The following is a 19,609-nucleotide window of genomic DNA, read 5'->3' on the forward strand; positions in this document are numbered from 1 at the left end:
GAGACATTGTAAATATTTTGGTTCACCGCATGGCCCTAATGCCTGGGTTCCCTGGGTCCAGACTTGGAGGAATAAAGAGACATCCCAACCAAGAGAACATTTCTGGCCATTCTCCTCATGCACTTTCCTGTGTAGTGGTGGTACTCTGAGGCTCCAGAGCAGGTGCTGGGAGAGAGTGTATTGAGCATCCTGCCCCTGAACTGGACACAGTGAGATCAGATTTATAAAGCAGGGGAAGAGCATTGTAGCTAAGTGGGCAGGCTGATGGGCCTGCATGTGGCACAAGGTGGTTTGGAGAAAGATGGGTCAGAGCTTAGATTAGCTTGATCATGGTGATGTGTGTATGGTCATTCCATCAGTATCTCATGTGGCCTTCTGATCTTCCTAGGCTGCCTTCTCTGGTCCTTGTGCATTTCCCCATACCCTACTGTAATGGTCCCAGGATAAGGAAAGAGAGCAAGTGAGAGTCCAGGTGAGTTGATGCAGTTTATTGCCAGGTGGGTTCCTGCATGGGGCTATCCCTGCATACTTTGATCCTAGAGAGAGGCTGAGATCTGGTAGAAGTGCCAGGATAGTGAAGGTTGAGCTGGGTCAATGTGGAAACAGGAACTAAGGCTGGGGTCAGTCATGGTTTGGAGGAGCTTTGTGAGAGACCCTGACCTTGGCAGTAAAGTTGGGGTGATCAATTGGAGATTGTGAAAAGACTATCTTCCAGGTTGATTTTGACCAGTTGTTCTTCCTGGTGTTTGTGGATGGACCCGGGAAGCCGATGGCAGGTTGGTAGGGTTTGAGAAGGAGTGACCTGGGGTCAACAAGCAGGTTTGCAGCAGACGGGCCGGCAGAGGAGGGACACACTGGAGGTGGGGCGGCAGCGGGTAGAGGCCGGACAGCAGGACGGGGCGCAGCAGCAAGAGGAGGAGGATGTGGTGGTGCAGCAAGAGGGTTTGCAGGAGAGGGGCACACAGCAGGGGGATGAACCACACAGGGGCCGGCAGAGGAGGGAGATGCAGGAGGCCGGGCGGCAGCAGCTGGAGGCCGGACAACAGGCTGTGGTCACACAGCAGCTGGGCTTGCAGCACACGGGCAGGGCCAGGCAGCAGCTGGGCTGGCAGCAGAGTGGGGCACAGCAGCAGGACTGCACCACACAGGGAGAGGCAGCACAGCTGGGGGCTTGGCAGCAGGACTGCTGGCAGCAGGGAGACCCACAGCCAGAGGACTGGCAGCAAGACTGCTGGCAGCAGGCTGGTGAACAGGAGGAGGTGCAGGTGGCCTGGCAGGGGTTGGATCCACAGGTTGACTGGCAGGAGGTGGGCAGGCAGCAGACTGGGCGGCACATGAGGGTCAGGCAGGATGCTGGCAGGCAGCAGGGGGTTGGGCAGCAGGAGGGCCCACAGCAGCCGGGTTCACAGCAGCTCTCTGGGCAGTCATCTTGCTGCCAGGATGAGCCTGTGCAGGAACTGGGCAAGCAGACATTGCCACCACAGCTCATGTCACTGGAGCAGACCGAGGTGGCTGAGGCTGTGGGCACGCAGGGCCTGGAAAAGCAGGTGTGTGCCATGGTGGGAGCAGCTGTGTGTGTGTGTGTGTGTGTGTGTGTGTGTGTGTGTGTGAGAGAGAGAGAGAGAGAGAGAGAGAGAGAGAGAGAGAGAGAGGTGGGACTGGGGTGAAGGTGGCACAGCCTGGCAGGCTCTTATATCCTTCTGGTAGGAGAATGTGCCAAGGGGAGCCTGAGCCTCCTTCCTTGTTGTTGTCCTGGGCTGCTTCCCTCAGAGCCTTTCATTAGGTCAGGGTGCTACTGTCCACGAGATGGCCAGAGGCCCATTAGTATCCTCAATTCAGTTTCTATTTCCACTCTTTAATAAACATCCATGAGTCCCCTGCTCCTGGTCAGATACTAAGACCTGAATTTCCAGTGAGTGAGGGGCAAACTGATGGGCTGAGAGTCAGCTGAGCAGAGACAAGAATCTGCAGGGTGATTCAGAGGAGAACACTGACAAGTGGGGTCAGGGAGGCTTCTTGTTCAAAGTTTAAACTGGAGATCCTGGGACTAAGAGGAGGATGAGGGAGGGGCCTTCAGAGCCTTCCCACTCGCTGGGGCATCAGGGTTCATCATGTTGGGAGGCCAGGAGGCTGGTCTGGCCAGAGATGTCCGTGACACCAAGCAGCATTGTCCTGGAGGTCTGGAGAGTATGGGGAGAGAGTGGGCAAGGCTGGCATCAGTCAACAGCAAAGTAGTTTGTGTTCTGTTTGGCAGTAGGTACTTCGCTCAAAAAGTGATGTGATCAGACTGGAGATTTTGGATCGCCCTTGTGGCTCTTCCACAAAGGAGAAGTCAAAAAGTGATCCCCTACAGTGCCGTGGGTGACTGGCCCAGATTAAAATGTACATGGGGAACCAATAAAGAAATACGAATACAGCAAAATAGTTGTAAATGTCCCATTTTAACCCTTGTTGATAGTCGACCAACTGGGATGCTTTTATATGTGTGTATATATATATATATATATATATATATATTAGTGGCCTCCATTTTTTGAGTTAGAAATTCTCGTTCTAATTATGAAAAAGGGGAAAAATATCACTTGGACAAAAATATTCATAGCAGCCCTGTTTGTGGTGGCAAAGAATGGGAGATTGAGTGAATGTCCTTCAATTGGGGAATGGCTAAACAAACTGTGGTCTATGTATGTGATGAAACACTATTGTTCTATTAGAAACCAGGAGGGATGGGAATTCAGGGAAGCCTGGAGGGATTTGCATGAACTGCTGCTGAGTGAGATGAGCAGAACCAGGAAAACCATTGTACATCCTAACAGCAACATGGGGGTGATGATCAAGCTTGATGGACTCGCTCATTCCATTGGTGCAACAACCAGAGACAGCTTGGGGCTGTCTGCAATGGAGAATACCATCTGCATCCAGAGAAAGAACTGGGGAGTTTGAACAAAGACCAAGGACTATTACCTTTAATTTTTTAAAAAAATAGCATTATCTCATTATGTAATTTTGCTATCTCTTATACTTTGAAGGATCTGATTTCTCTCTCATCACATTCAACTGAGATCAATGTCCACCATGGAAACAATGTAAAAACAAATAGACTGCCTGGCGGTGGGGGAGCAAGATTAGGGGAAAAATTGTAAAACTCAAAATAAAGAAAATCTTTCTTAATTTAAAAAAGAAATCCCTGCTCTATTGGAAGAATTTGAAAGAAGACTGGAGACCTAGAGGGGCCACTTCACTGTTCTGGATGTTTTTGATGTAGCTGCTAGGTGGGTTCCTGGGAATATGCATATAGAGAAGGAAATGGGAGGGAGGGTGGAGGGAGAGAGACAAAGAGAGAGAGACAGACACAGAGAGAGAGAGAAGGGGGGGAAGGGAGAGAGACACAGAGAGAGAGAGACGAGAGAGAGAGAGAGAGAGAGAGAGAGAGAGAGAGAGAGAGAGAGAGAGAATAAAAGGTGGGAGTGGTAGGGGAGGTACTGTGAGGCAGAGACAAAAAGAGATAAAGACAGAAAGCATTGCAGAGAGATACAAATGGGGAGAAAGAGGCTGAGAGAGATATAGAAAGACAAAGAGCCATATTGACAATGCAACAGAGGTAGAGAGATGGAGAGGGAGTGGGAGACCTAGAGAGAGACAGGAAAGATGGAGAGACATATGCACGCATCCACATGGCACTCACAAACACACAGGTGCATGAATGCACGCAGAGACAAAGATAGAAACACAATCACAGCATATTCACACAGGCACACATGTTTATGCCCCATGGGTACACACATATACAAAGACACACAGACTCCCACACACATAACATGCACACACATCCACAGACACACATATACATCCATGCACAAAAACAGGCATATAAACCCACAAATGCCTACTCAAACATGCACTCACAGACACCGAGTCTCTCAAAGGCTGACTCACATCCACAAAAACACACAGATGTACACAAACACACAGACACACACACACAGTAACCCTAACTCCATCGCCCCCCCCCAGTCCAGGACTTCCCCCCTGTTCTCCTGCACAGGGTCCCCAGCACCAATATCTTCCTCCCAGAAACTGCATGAGGAACACCCTGGACTCTCCCCACTAAATCCACAGGGACTGGAACCTGCCCTCGGGCATAGCTGGTTGTCTTCCCTTGTTAGCCAGAGCCACCCCCCAGGCAGTGACCCCAAGGAAGCTTCCTCCTGCCAATCCAGGCCACATTTATGAAGGAGTTACTCTGGGCCAAGCTGGGGAAACAACTAATGACAAAAGACAGTCCCTGCCCTTCAGGAGTTTACATTCCCCCTGGGAAGAGACAACAGACTCAGGATGGGAGGGGGGTAAACTGGGGGAACCATTTGCTGTGGTGTCTTGTCCTGGTAGGAGAACCCCATCAGAGCAGCAGATGCAATTTGCAGAGCCCGGTCTCTACCCCCAAGAAAGGAAGACTTTTGGAAGAGTTTGATTTTCTGCCTCTCAGTCCTCCCCAGGGGACTCTGAAGCTGAAGAAAACCTTAATTGGCCATTAAATCCCTTTCAGTTGTCAGTGGTCTGTCCTGACCCTGTTGGACCATGACATTTTCCCAGAAAAAGTGATGGAAATTCCTTCTTTTCCCTTTGAGCCACAGGCCACCCCCTGAACCCCCAGTCTTCAAAAAAGAGATGCCGATTGTTTTCCAAGTCCATGTGTTTATTATATGTTGATTTTTGGGAGGTCACTGGGGTGGGTGAAGCTGGTGTGTCCCCAAGGCTAGGAGGGGCAATGAGGAAAGCCAGACCTTGGTGTGCCAGGATCTCCCTGGAAGGAAGTCTGGAATGTTCCTTTTGGAAATGAGGGCTGCTATTCTAGGATGGAGTCTGTGGGAAATGATGAGACCCAGGTGGTTTCTGGCAACAGTGACCTAGCCTGGGGCTCATGGCTGGTGAGTCAGAGCAGAACCATCGCTAGACTCCAAGCTGTGGGAAATGAGGAGGACCTTGCTCAGTGACAGGTGGCCCTGATCACAGTGATCTAGAAAGTAGATTCTTCCACCGTCCTCTCAAGTGAACTGGGAGAAGACATGCTCAGCTGCAGGAGGGGGTACAGGAGGGGCCACAGAGCAGGGAGGTACAGGAGACTGGCTGGCAGCAGGAAGCCTGGCAGGAGGGCACCCCACAGGCCACAGGTTTGAAGCACATGGGCACACACAGAGCAGGTTTGCAGCAGACTGGCGTGCAGCAGGCAGACTGGCAGGGGCTGGACGCACAGACAGGGCTACAGGGACCAGCCTGGCAGCAAAGGGATGGGCAGGAGCTGCTGCCACAACCACAAGGGGAGCAACTGCCAGCTCCACAGATGGCCTGGCAGCTGGTCACCATAGGACATGCTGGGCGGCAGAGCAGGGTCACACAGGAGGCTGGATGGCAGGAAGGACAGACACTGCGCAGGTTGACTGGCAACCAGTGGAGCAGCTGGTGTGGCACATGGTGGCTGGGATAGGTGGTTTCTTTGGGAGAGGAGCAGAGAAGGAGAGGTGACCTTGGATAGCTCCTTTCCCCCAAGAAGGCTTTTATACCCCTCTGTAGAGTGGCATGAGTGTGTGTGTGTCTACCACAACAAACGGGTCGTTCTCTTGTTGTTTGTCCTAACCTTTCCTCTCACAAGCAGCTTTTTAAACTTCTCTGTAGATCCTTGTCAGTGTTTCTTTGACCCTCACATGTGTTCCCTGGGGGCTTGAGAGTAATTGGAATCTACTTAGAGGCCACAGTCCCCTTGGTTCAACTGTGTCTACATTTTCATTCCTCCTTCCTTCTAAACCAAACCCAAGGTTTTGGGGTGAGTCTTTAAAGCAGAAAGCCCTGACCTTCCTGGTCTCTCCACAGCCATTGAGACCCAAATAGTTATCTAAGATTTATTCCATAACAAGGGAAGAGGAGCTTGGTCTCCAGGCTGTGGGGTTTGGAGCTCATTGTAATAAGGCCCACAGAGGGTTCAGAAGTGCTGAGGAGAGAGATAATGATGATGCTCTGGACTAAGAGAAGACAATGGTCACTTATTTGCTCTCTATATAGACTCTTCTCAGTGCTTCCAGAGGGAGAACTGGCTCTAGGGACAAGGGGTTCAATGATGGTCCTGCTTTGACTCACCAGTCATGAGACCTGGGCCAGATCACTGTTGTCATGGACTCCACTATGGAACACCAGCCCCCATTCCCAAATGGAATATTCCAGACTTCCTTCTACAGAGATCCTAACATACCAGGGCCTGGCTTTCCTCAGTGCCCCTCCTCACCTTAGGGATATACCAACTTCACCCACCCCAATGACCTCACAAAAACCAACATGTAATAGACTCCCATGGACTTTGAAATCAATTGATCGCTCTCTTTTTAAAACAAAGATATTTTCCCAGTTCTAAATGAAAGAAGTGCCATTTCTATTTTTGGAGACCCCATGATAAATGGAATCCAGCACCCAAACACTAGCTCCTTTGCTTCAGTGACCTCTGACAGAAGGCATATTTTAAAGTGTCATAAGCTATGCCCTCTCCACTTTCCAGCCTCATTCCCTCTTACTTGTCATATTCTGCTTCAGTCAGCTTTTTCTAGATTTGTTGGTTGTTGGACATTGCAGACTTGGAGAGAAGTGAAAGTGTCTGGCCCCGGATGATCAGACCAATACACCTTCAGAATACTCTTCTCCAGGTCAACACAAATAGGCCTTGTGGACATCTGGAGTGACTACTCTAAATGCCTACATCTCACTTTTCTTTGAGTTATTCCTATCCCTGTTTCAGTAATAGAGCACAGTACCCTCTCTTAAAAGGGCAGGCCATGCCAGGTGATCCTATATTGCACATATCAATTCTAGAGTTCTTTTTTTTAATTTAATGGGGTTAAGTGGCTTGGCCAAGGTCACACAACTAGGCAATTATTAAGGGTCTGAGGCCAGATTTGAGCCTAGGTTCTCCTGACTCCAAGGCTGGTGCTCTATTGACTTGCCATCTTGCTGCCCAGTTCCAGAGTTCTTAAGAGAGACCTTCAGAGAGTATCCTTGTATCACTTTTTTCTAATTTCTCCCCCATATTGAGCTTTTGTCTTGTGTGAGTTCTCCATAAAATAGTCTTTTTGGCATTTGAACATTGTGACCAGTCCATTGGAGTTGTGCTCTATGGCACAATGTTTCAATGTTTGGCAGTTTAGCTGGAGAAAGGACCACAGTGTCTGTGTTCCTGTCTTGCAAGTCATTCTTCAGAATCTTCATCAAAGAATTCAATTGGAAATGATTCAGTTGTCTGGCTTGGTACTGGGAGATTGGCTTGGTGTCATAGGAATCCATCAATGAGATCAGCACAATGGCTCTAGACCTTCAGGTTGGTAATCAGTCTAATATCTCTTTTCTCGCACACTTTCCTTGGAGACTCCTAAACAGTGAACTAGTTTTGGCAGTGCCTGTGTCAAGCTTGGTAAGACTATGTACATCTCTAGAAAGTACATGGAAGGACAAGTCCTTGTGTTTATATGGAGATATGTGGTCAGTGGAATTTGACATCTCCATCCACCTTGACCTTCCCTATGGAAGATAGCTCCTCCTTCCCCCTCTGACTTTCTGTTTCTGCACACAGAGGGTTCCTTTGGAACGGTCATGTCCCTGAGATGTCCACTAGCTCAAAATCAGCCCCAGAATGGTTTAGGGCTTTATTGTCCTGGTGATGTTGATGGTGAGTTGTTTGGGCTCTGGTAGAGCAAAGGGTCCTGGAGGTTGCCTGAATGCTGGGTATGCAGGGACTGCCTGCAAAGGGCACCTCTCCAGGTAGGCTCCCATGTGCCATGGCTGCCCTGCTGTGAGTCAGACCACCCAACACGGTCATTCTTACATGTTTCCTTGGTGTCCTGGCTCTGGCCTAGGAGTAGTAAGGTGCTGTTCAAACCAGGAGAACATTTCTGGCCATTCTCCTTAGACCACTCTCCTGGTGAAGTGGTGGCACATAGACTGAGGCTCCAGAGAGATGACAGGCAGAGTGTATTGGGCATCCTGCTCCTGAATTGGACACAATGAGATCAGATTTATAAAGCAGGGGAAGAGTTCTAAGGGAAGAGAATCCTAGCCAGGTGGGCAGGTTGATAAGTGTGCATATGTCACAGGATGGATTGGACAGGGATGAATTGGTACTTAGGTCAGCTTGACCATGGAGAGGTATGTACATAGTAAGATTGTCATTCAATCCCTATCTCATGTGACCCTCAGATCTACCCAGGCTGTCTTCTGTGGTCCTTGTGACTTGTGCTCCTCCCCTGCCCTCAGACTGTAATGGACTCAGGATAAGGAAAGAGAGCGAGTGGGAGTCCAGGAAGGTGAACTGATGCAGTTTATTGCCAGGTAGGTTCCTGCATGAGGACATCCCTGAATAAGGATGAGGTTGAGATCAGACGGCAATACCAGGATAGTGCAGGTTGAACTGGGTCAATGTGGAAACAGGAGCGAAGACCAGGGTCAGCCATGTTTTGGAGGAACTTTGTGGGAGACCCTACCTGTGCTGCACAAGTGAGGTGGTCACTTGGACTTTGGTGGCCTGAATGCCTTTGGGATCATGTTGGACAATTGTTTAGCCTGGTGTCTGTGGGATGGACCCTGGAGGCCAACAGAAGGTTAATAGAGTTTAAGAGGAACAAGTGACCTGTGATCACAGGAGGTGGTGCAGCAGGCAGGTTTGCAGCAGACAGGCTGGCGGAGACAGGACGCACTGAAGGTGGGGCGGCAGCAGGTGGAGGCCGGACAGCAGGAGGGGGCGCAGCAGCAAGAGGGTTTGTAGGAGAGGGTCACACAGCAGGGGGGTGGACCACACACGGGCCAGCAGAGGGTCACACAGCAGGAGGCCGGGCAGCAGCAACTGGGCTGGCAGCAGCTGGAGGCCAGACAACAGGCTGTGGTCACACAGCAGCTGGGCTTGCAGCACACGGGCAGGGCCAGGCAGCAGCTGGGCTGGCAGCAGAGTGGGGCACAGCAGCAGGACTGCACCGCACAGGGAGAGGCAGTGCAGCTAGGGGCTTGGCAGCAGGACTGCTGGCAGCTGGAAGACCTGCAGCCAGAGGACTGGCAGCAAGACTGCTGGCAGCAAGCTGGTAAGCAGGAGGAGGTTCAGGTGGCCTGGCAGGGGCTGAGTCCACAGGCTGGCAGGAGGTGCGCAGGCAGCAGACTGGGCGGCACACAAGGGTCAGGCAGGAGGCCGGCAGGCAGCAGGGGGCCGGGCAGCAGGAGGGCCCACAGCAGCCGGGTTCACAGTAGCTCTCTGGGCAGTTGTCCAGCTGCCAGGATGAGCCCGTGCAGGAACTGGGTAAGCAGACGTTGCTGCCACAGCTCACATTACTGGAGCAGACCGAGGCGGCCGAGGCTGTGGGCATGCAGGGCCTGGAAAAGCAGGAGTCTGCTATGGTGGGAGCAGCTGTGTGGGGGGGGGTTAGGGTGTGAGGGAAGGTGTAGGGCTGGGGGTGAAGGTGGCACAGCCTGGTGGCCTCTTATATCCCTCTGGCAGGAGGATGTGCCAAGGTGAGACTGAGTCTTCTTCCCTCTTGTTCTACGGGGGCTGCTTCCTTCATAGTCCATTATCGATGGTGCCATTGTCCAGTAGGTGGCCAGTGGTCCATAAACATCCTCCATTTGGCTTCAGTTTCCACCGTTTAATAAACATGTCTGAGATCCCTGCTCCTGACCAGACACAGGGCTAAGGCCTGAGCATCCAGGACAGAAGGGAAAGCTGGTGCATTAAGGGTCACCTGAGCGGAAACCAGGAACTTCTAGGTGATTTCAGGGGAGAACAACACTGGCAAGGAAGGTCAGGGAGACATCTAGTCCAGGGTCCAAACTGGGAGATCATGGAGCTGAGGAGAAGGTGTAGGAGGGGCACTGTGAGTCTTCCCAGATGCTTGGAGAGACAGGGAGTATCACGTTGGTTCACCAGGAGGCCCATGTGGCCAGAGGTACCAGTGACACCAAGTAGCATTGTCCAGGAGGTGTGGAGAGTGGGGGAGGGATTGGATGGGACTGGGCTTGGCCAACAGCAAAGTAGTTTGTGTTCTGTTTGACAGCGGATCTTTGGGCCATGAATGATGTGATCAAACTGGAGCTTTTGGATAGACATTGAGACTTCTTCCATAGAGAAGGAGCCAAAAGAATGGCCTTGATCTGCCTCAGTGGAGCCAAAATCAGATTAAAATGTATGGGGAGGGTAACATTTAGGAAAAGAAATAAAAATACAGAAAAAAGTTGACAATGTCCCATCATAGAGCTTGTTAATATTCAGTCCATATGGATGCTTGTGTATGTGTTAGTGGTCCTCATTCCCATTTATGTTAGAAATTCCTGATCTGAAAGAGGAAAGACTGAAGACCTTCCTGAGGGGCTACTTCATTGTTCCAGCTGCTGGTGATGGAGCCATTATCTGGGCTAATCAAAATCTGGGTGTAGAAACTTGTGGATTTGGGAGAGTGGAAGAGAGACAGAGAAAGAGGAAGATGGAAAGACAGAGACAGAGAGACAGAAGCAATCTGAGCCAAAGAAATGGGGAGAAAGACATAGAGAGACTGGGGAGGGACAGTGAAACAGAGAAAGAGAGGTGGAGAGATAGAAAGTCTCAGTGAGACAGAAAGAGAAGAAGAGCCATGTTGCCAGAGCAACAGATAGATGTGATTGGAGTGAGAGGGAGGGAGGGAGGGAGGGAGAGAGAGAGAGAGAGAGAGAGAGAGAGAGAGAGAGAGAGAGGAAAACAGAGACACAGACACAGTCAGACAGGGAAACAGAGACAGAGACAGAAAGACGTAGAGCCCTCCACACAGGCAGGTAGAGGCCCACAGACCATCCAGTTTCAAATGCACTAACTCCCACATGCCACAAACACACACCTACATAGACACATGTTTGCAGGGACAAAGGAGCACACATGCAGACTTGGGTCACCAGAGCTGTACAAATCCAGGCTTCCCTCACACAAACAGAGACACACTGACGTGTACCTAGAGATGCACACATACATACATGCAGCCACACCTGGCTACAGACCCACATTTACAAACATATGCACAAAATGGCACCTCTAGAAACACTAAAAACACCCCGACACTCTTGTCCCACACAGACATGCACAGAGACACACAGACTTGCACACATGCACACATATATGTACCCTCACAGTCACATAGACACCCCCACACTCTGCCTCCCCCCACTTCCCCCTATTGTCCTGCACAGGGCCCCCAGGACTCTCACTTCTCTTCTCACTGGCCCTGATGCACCAACATCTTCCTCCCAGAAGCTACATGAGGAACATCCTGGTCTCTCCCCGCCAAACCCACAGGGGCTGGAACATGCCCTCAATCATAGCTGGTTGTCTTCCCTCTTTAGCCTGGGCCCTACCAGGCAGTGACCCCTGAGGAAGCTTCCTGCCAATCCAGGCCACGTTTATGAAGGACCTACTCTGGACCAAGCTGGGGAAACAATGACAAAAGACAGTCCCTGCCCTCCAGGTACATTCTACTGGGAGAAGACAGGTCAGTAAGGGAGAGGGGTCAGTTAGGGGGAGGGTTTTTTGTTGTGGCATCTGGTGCTGTAGAGGTGAAACCTGCCAGAGCAGCAGAAGCAAAGTGGGATGCCTCAGTAGCCCAGTCTCTGTCCCCAACAAAGAAAGACATTGGGAGGAGTTTGATCCTTTGCCACCTAGCTCTCCTCCTAGGGGATTCTGAAGCTGAGGAAAGCCTTCAATGCCAATTAGTCAAATCCCTTCCAGGTGCCCATGGGTCTATTCTGATCCTCTTGGACTATGACATATCCCACCAAATTGTGGAAAACTCCTTCTTTCCCCTCTATGCTACAGGTCACCCCCCCTGAATTACCAGGCTTCAAAAAAGAGACGGAACAAATGATTTTTAGAAGTGTCTCCTTTGCTGCATGTTGACTGCTGTGGATGAAGCTGGAGTGTTCTCAAGGCAAGGAGGGACAATGAGGAAAGCCAGGCCCTGGTGTGTCAGATCTTCCTGGGAGGGAATCTAGTAGGTTCCTTATGGGAATGGGGTCTGCTGCTCCATGGCGGAGTCCATGGGGCATGATGAGGCCCAGGTGATTTCTGGCAACAGTGACCTAGTCCAGGTCTCACGACTGATGAGGCAGAGCAGAACCATCACTGGATTCCAAGCTGTGGGTTGTAGGAAGGGCAGATGACCATGACCATGGTGATATGAGACGTGGATTTTTCCCTGTTCCTCTCAAATGAACTTAGAGAAGACGTTCTCAGCAGCAGGAGGGAGTACAGGAGGATCCACAGAGCAGGGAGGTGCATGAGGCTGGTTAGCAGAAGGAGGCCTGGCAGGAGGGCACCGCACATACCACAGGCTTGCAGCACATGGACACACACAGAGCAGGTTTGCATCAGACTGGCACACAGCAGGAAGATTGGCAGGAGCTGATGCATCAGGTGGATGGTCAGGGGCTAGACATACAGACAAGGTTACAGGGACCAGCCTGGCAGCAGGGGGATGGGCAGGGGCTGCCACCACAGCAGCAGGGGGAGCAGCTGCCAATTCCACAAACTGTCTGGCAGCTGGTCACCACAGGGCAAGCTGGGTGGCAGAGCAGGGCCACACAGGAGGCTGAGCGGCAGCAAGGATGGATACAGAAGACTGGCACTGAGCAGGTTGACTGGCAGCCAGTGGAGCAGCTGGTGTGGCACATGGTTAGGGTGAGTGGTTCCTTTGGGAGAGGAGTAGAGGAGGAGATGTGGCCTTGGGAAGCTCCTTTCCCTTGAACAAGGCTTTTATACCCCTCTGTATACTGTGTGCATGTGTGTGTGTGTATGTTTGCATGTGTATATGTGTGTGTCTACCATACCAAACAGTGACTATTTTCTTTCTTCTTGTTTCTCCCACTCTTTTGCCTCCCAAACACTTTGTTCCACTTCCCTCCTATAGTTGCCTCTTAGTGTTTATTAGACCCTCACAACTTTTCTTTGGAGGGTTGAGAGTAATTGGAGTCTCCTTAGAGGCCACTGTCCCCCTTGTTTAATTCTGTCTCCATATTCATTGCTCCTTCTTCCTTCTAAGCCAATCCTGAGGCTTTGGGGTGAGTCCTTACAACAGGAAGCCCCACCTTCCTGGTCTCATGGCAATTCTTGGTCTTTTCATAGCTAACGAGACCCACATATTTACTGAACATTTCTTCCATAACAAGGGAAGGGAAGCTTGGTATTCCAGGCTGTGGGGTTGGGAGCTCATCCTAATAAGTCCCAGGAGGGATCAGAAGTGCTGTGGAGAGGGATGAGCAATGTTCCCCTCTGCAGGTATGATGCTCTGGGATAAGAAGATACTAATCACTTACATGTTGTGGTAAAATACCCCAGTGCTTTGGGAGGAAGAGCTGGCACTAAGGCAGAGTCTTCTCCTCTTCCTGGCCCTAAATAATACACTGCCATTTCTAGGTAAGGAAACCCCAAGATAAATGGAATCCAGGACCAAGAACTGACTCCCATGCTGCCTGCTATGTGTTATGGGGTGTTGTCCTTCCTTCTGGAAGAGACCAAGAGGATAGCACTGTGTTGGGGAGAAATTAAAGGGCGTCCAAGTGTGGTTGATCAGAACAATATGAACTCAGAGTGCTCTACCATAGGATGGACACAAATAAAGTCATGTGAACAGCCTAGAGCATGCTCTTCCAAACTTACATATCTCACTCTTCCTTTGTACTGTTTCCACCCTGCTTCACTCATAGGGTACAGCACCTCTCTGAAGAGGGCAGGCCAAGCCAGGCAGTCCTGTGCCAGCGTGTCCCTTGGTGCACAGAAAATTAAAGAGTTCTTAAGTGAAACCTTGAGAGAGTGTCCTAGTATTGTTATTTCTGATCCTTCCCACCCCCTTCAGTTCTTGCCTTGTGGGAGATCTCTACAAAATAGTCTTTTTGACATTTGCCCAGTGTGACCGGTCCATCAAAGTTTTGCTCTGTGGAGCAATGTTTGAAAGTTTGGGTAGTTTGGCTGGACACCGGACTGCAGTGGCAGATGTCTTGCTAGTGCTTCTGTGGAATCGTCAAAGGACAATTCAATTGGAAGTGATTCAGTTTCCTGGGTTGGCACTGGGTGATTGGTTCAGGATCAGAGGAATCCTCCAATGAGGCCAGCACCATGGCTTTCTAGACCTTCAGGTTAGTCTCATACCTCTTTTCTCCCATACTTTCCTTGGAGACTCCTGTCAGCTAGTTTTGGTAGTGCCTGTGTCAATCTGGGTATCATTGTGTACATCTCTGGAAAGTATACTGCCAAACGACGTGAACTTGTCCACAGCATTCAAAACTTCTCCATTTGCTGTAACCACTCCTTACACTTATGGACAGTCTGACTCTGACTGATCCAGGACCTGTGTCTTCTTAGTGCTAATTGTTGGATCAAAGTTGGCATATGCAGCAGAGATTTCATTCATCCTTGAGGCATCTCAGCTTCAGAGGATTCCCACAGACCATCTGCCCCCTCAGTGCCTTTGCCCAGGCACTCTCCCAATCCTAGAAGGAGACATCTTTGAGTCCCTTGCCTTCTCTGAGGCCACCTCCTTTATCACATTTAACTCGAAGCTTTTCCTGTAGCACTGGAATCAAGATTAAGAGGGATGCCAGGGGGCATTCCTATTAGATTGCCAGAGGTGAAATTCTTAGACCGTGACAAGATGGACCAGAGTGAAACCATTTGCCAAGAATGTCTTCATTAATCAAGAATCAAAGTCAGAAGTTCATAGATAATCAGATATTGTCATAGTTTTGATCATAAAAGATGCCAACTAGCCATCTGGTGTTGTTATTCCAGCCAATTAGCATCTGGGAAACCAAAGTTTTGGATTCCAGGGAGAGTATGGTTGCAGAGTAGATTGGAAATTTCTATCATCTTTCTGGCAGTTAGACCATAGTTATCTCTGGTCACCAAAGTTCTAACCAAAAAATCACCAGGGTGGTCTTCTGCCTAGCATGGCCAGAGTGCCAAGATGCTGCACTGTTATGGGAGGGAACTATAACCATAAGACCAAGCAGTCCCATAGCATCCAGACATCACCAAAAGTACTGCTTTTTATCAAATCAAGCCAAGAAGGAAAAAGATTCTGGAAATGGGAGTGAAAAGGGTATCTTTGAACAATATTCCCAGGACTCCAATAAACATAATGTGAAAGTCATGCCATCGTTCATTTGATGTCATGGTCATCTTCGATTATGATGTATACAGCCACCACCAGCAAGATTCCTACAGATTTTAATGCTTTCTGTCCCCTGACATGGTTTTGTTTCTTCTTGTTCATCTTCATCTTGTTTCTGCCGGTAGGATGCAAAGTCCTTGAGGGCAGTCACTGTGATGTTCTCTTTTGATGTTACACACTTACCAGCCTCTGGTAGACAGGAATATTTCCTGAATGGTTCTGCTGGGTCACCCCTCCAACTGCCTTTGAGTTCCATGGGCTTTGATGTGCCTTGGCTTTCGGGGGTGCAGAAGTTCCCACATTCCAGTGAGGGGCAGCTTTGATCCCTTTGATAGAATATCCTCAAGCTCGGCAGCACCTGCAGCTCCCCCACCTCTCTGATCCTTCCATGTTCTTCTCTTGGTGACAAAAAACAAGAAACTTCTTCTCTTTCTACCTGATGTCCTTCCCTATCCCTGCTACAGTTGTTGAGTCCTCCCTTAGAAGTGTCTGCAAAGACCCTTCCTTCCAAAGTCTGACTTCCTCCCAGCTTGGTTCTGGGGGACAAACAAAGACATTTAAATATGTGGCCTTAATAAAAGAAACTACTCTCTCCTTCCTAGGCCCGTTGAAAAGAGCATTTTTGGTGCCCTTGTTGAGGACACTGGTTTTCACAAGTCACAATTGTTCTCCCTGCAAGGGAAAGTCAGAGTCATCATGAAGGATGGAGGAGCAAGTCTGTGTGTTCCTGTGTAGGTGTCCTCAGTCAGTGAGGTTTATCATCTCCCTCCAAAGGGACCTGGCCAGATGGAATGTAGGGGATACTTCCCCTTCTGATTTCCTTCTCTATTTTGGCGCATAGAGGCTTCCTTGGAACTTTTCACAGTCCTGAGATTTCAGCTAGTTTATGTTCAGCCCCAATATGATTTGGGGCTATATTGTCCTGGTGACGCTGATAGTGAATTACCTAAACCCTGGTTGAATAGATAGTTCAAGAAGGTGCTTCATTGTTGGGCATGACCTTACTTATTTTTAAATTTTAATTTCTGTTTTTTCCAATTAGAGATAAGATAAAAACATTCATTTTTTTTTGTTGGAAGTCTTCTATTTCATTGAACAATCATCTTTTCCCCTGACACTATATACTGAATTTTTCAAGTCAGTCAATTCTTGCTTGTAATTCAGGGTCCTTTGCCCTCCAATATATGGTATTCCAGGTCCTCTGGTCCTATAGTGTTGAAGCTGATAAGTCCTATGTAAGTTTGATTATGTTTCCTTTGTATTTAAATTGTTTCCTTTTTTGCTACTTGCAGTATTTTCTCCTTTATTTGATAATTCTGGAATTTGACTACAATAGCCTTCTGGGGTCTCTTTCTGGAGGAGTTCTGTGTATCCTTTTGGCTATTTTTGTCTTCTTGTTCTAGCAGATTTGAACAATTTTCCCTGATAATTTCCTGAAAGGTGTTTTCCAGGTTCTTTTTTATGATCTAAGCTTTCTAGTAGTCCAATGATTCGTAACATCTCTCTCCTGGATCTATTTTCCAAGTTGTTTGTTTTTTCCTAAAAGGTACTTTATGAATTCTTCAATTTTCTCAGCCTTTTAATTTTGGTTGATGGAATCTTGTAGTCTCATAGATTTATTGGTTTCTATTTGTTCAATTCATATTTTTAGGTTTTATTTTCTTCAATTAACTTTTGTGTTTCCTTTTCCAGTTGGTTGATTCATTTTTTTTTTGAAGAGTTACATTCTTTTTCCAGTTGGCTATTTTAACTTTTAAAGAAGTTGATTTCTTTGGTCAGTTTTTTCATATTTTCATCATGACTATCATTTCTTTTTTCTATTTTCTTCTTCCTCTCTTATTCGGCTTTTAAATTCTTTTTTTAATGCTCTTCTATGAGCTTTTGGATTTGAGTCCAATTCATAGACTCTTTTGAGACTACCCCATGAGTAATTTTTCACTGTTACCATCTTCATCTACAGAATAGCTTTCTACAGTGAGCACCTTTTTAGGTTTTTTGCTCATCTTCAAATGTCTGAGCTCTAATTCTGGGGCATAGGGAGTATAGAGCTGTGTTTTTTAATGCTGGGACTGGGAGTTGATCTCTGACTTGTCATTGGTCAAGATGTCACCTTTTCAGTCCAGGTCTTGCCTTTGCAGAGATTTACTTCCTCTTTTATGTCCAGGTTCTGCCTATGCAGTGATTTGTTCCCATCCAAGTCGTGTCTTGTGCCCTGGTGTTCCCAGGGTTCAGACTTTGTTTGGGGTTGGGACCTTCCCTGATGGCTTGCTACCTAACTGCCAGGACCTTTTGCTGTTAATAGGCTGTCAGGACCTGTACTGCACTGTAGTTAAAAGCCTTCCACTAGCTTTTCCTGCTCTCTGACCTCACTGGGCTTTACTTCCCCTTCCCCCCAAAGAGATAGACCTTCATTGAACATCCTCCACCATGACTACCATTGAAAACTTCTTTGGATCTTGTCTTTTTCTTGGTGGGATCTATAACTTTGTCAGTGCAGAGGTTTCATTCAGCTTTGTGTAGGGAAAATCCCCCTGGGGGGTGGCATGTCCCCATCTTGGCTCCACCCTGGAAGTCTGCTACAATGCAAGTTCTGTAAATTCTTTCTGCTTGTTTACTTACTTCTACTTACAGAACTAGAGGAGATTCAGTTTTTGTAATATTTTGAGTTCCACATTTGTTCTGCCTCTCTCCCTTTCTGCCTCTCCATGAGAACAAATAATCTGATATAAATTATGCCAGTACACTCATGTTCAACATATTATAGTCATGTTATGAAAGAAAAATCAAAACAAAAGAGAAAAACTGTAAGAAAGAAAAAAAAAGAAAACCAAAATGAATGAACTGAAAACACGATGCTTTGCTCAGCATAAAACTCCTTAGTTCTTTCTCTCAATGTAGGTAGTATTTTCCATCACAAGTCTGATTGTTTTATTGAGAAGAGCTAATTAATTTACAAGTTCCCATTGAACAATATTGCTGTTCTCCTGGTTCTGTTCACTTTACCATGCATCAGTTCATATAAGACTTTCATAGTTTTCTGTAATCCAACTGCTCATCATTCCTTATAGCACAATAATATTCCATCACATTCATATACTACAATTTGTACAGCTACTCCCCAGTTGATGGGCATCATCCCTGCCAGTTCCAATTCTTCGCAACCACAAAAAAGAGCTGCTATAGATTTTTTTGTACATGTGGGTCCTTTCCCTGTTTTTTTCCTCTATGGGCTATAGACCTAGTTCTGTTACTGCTGCATCAAAGAGTTTGTACAAATTTATTGCCCTTTGGGTATATCTCTGAGTTGCTTTCCAGAATGCTTGGAACAGTTCACAACTGCAGCGACAGTGAATTACTATCCCAGTTTTCCCATGATCCCTCCAACATTTATCATTTCCTTTTTCTGTCATATTAGCCAAACTAATAGGTGAAGGGGGTATCTCAGAGTTGTTTTAATTTGCATTTCTCCTCTCAGTAGTGATTTAAAACAATTTTTTCCTCAGAAAATTGGCTGTTCCTATCCAATGACTATCAATTTGGGAAGGGGATTTCTCTAGGTGGGCTTCCATGTACCATGACTGCTCTGTTGTGAGTCAGGCCCTCCAACATGGTCATTTCTTATATGTGTACCTGGTGTCCTGGCTCTGACCCAGGAGGAGTATCCAAACTAAGAGACCATTTTCTGGCCAGTCTCCTCATGTCACTCATATTGGTGGCACTCAGACTGAAGTTCCAGAGAGATGCCAGGGCAGAGTGTACTGGGCATCCTGGCCTTGACCTGGGCACATGAGACCAGATTTATAAATCAGGAGAAGAGCTCTAAGTGTAGAGAATAGTAGCCACATGGACAGGCTGATTGGCTTGTACATGGCACCATGTGGGTTGGAGAAGGATGGATCAGTGTTTAGGTCAGCTCAACTATGGAGAGGTGTGCACATGGTGTGGTAGTCATATAGTCACTATCTCATGTGGACTTCTGGTCTTCCCAGTCTGCCTTTTCTCCTTGTGCTTTCTCCCCTATCTAGCTGTAATGCACCAAGGGTAAGGAAAGAGAATAAATGAGAGTCCAGGAAGGTGAGTTGCTGCAGTTTATTGCCAGGTGGGTCCCTTCATGGGGCCCATGTATGCACTGATTCTAGAGAAAGGTTGAGATCTTGTGGCAGTGCCAAGATGATGCTGTCTGAGCTGGGTCCACATGGAAACAGGAGTCAAGGTCAGGATCAGCAATGGTTTGGAGGAGAATTATGGAAGACTCCATCTGGGTGTCGGAGGGTAAGGTGATCAATTGGAAGTTGATAGAATGACTCTTCAAGGGTGATTTTGGCCAGTTCTTCAGACTGGTGTTTGTGGATGGACCCAGGAGGCCAATGGCAGGTTGATAGAGTTTAAGAAGAACAAGTGACCTATGG

At 48.1% G+C, this 19,609-nt stretch overlaps 2 protein-coding genes across 2 annotated transcripts; both read right to left on the reverse strand.

The window, feature by feature from the left end:
* Nucleotides 1-808: 808 nt before the first annotated feature.
* Nucleotides 809-1,558, reverse strand: LOC141490238 (uncharacterized). Its single transcript, XM_074190456.1, has one exon. It carries the CDS (start codon nt 1,556-1,558, stop codon nt 809-811), a length of 750 nt encoding a protein of 249 aa, XP_074046557.1.
* A 3,140-nt stretch (nt 1,559-4,698) lies between these two features.
* On the reverse strand, nt 4,699-12,705 carry LOC141489575 (uncharacterized). Its single transcript, XM_074190131.1, has 5 exons — nt 12,565-12,705; nt 12,361-12,463; nt 9,152-9,427; nt 8,688-9,116; nt 4,699-5,402 (listed from the first exon to the last, which is right to left on the reverse strand). The coding sequence occupies exons 1-5, from the start codon at nt 12,703-12,705 to the stop codon at nt 5,071-5,073; spliced, it is 1,281 nt and encodes a 426-aa protein (XP_074046232.1). The 3' UTR covers nt 4,699-5,070.
* Between the last annotated feature and the right edge of the window lie 6,904 nt (nt 12,706-19,609).

Source organism: Macrotis lagotis, chromosome 5 (assembly GCF_037893015.1).
Source record: "Macrotis lagotis isolate mMagLag1 chromosome 5, bilby.v1.9.chrom.fasta, whole genome shotgun sequence".
NCBI lineage: Eukaryota > Metazoa > Chordata > Mammalia > Peramelemorphia > Peramelidae > Macrotis > Macrotis lagotis.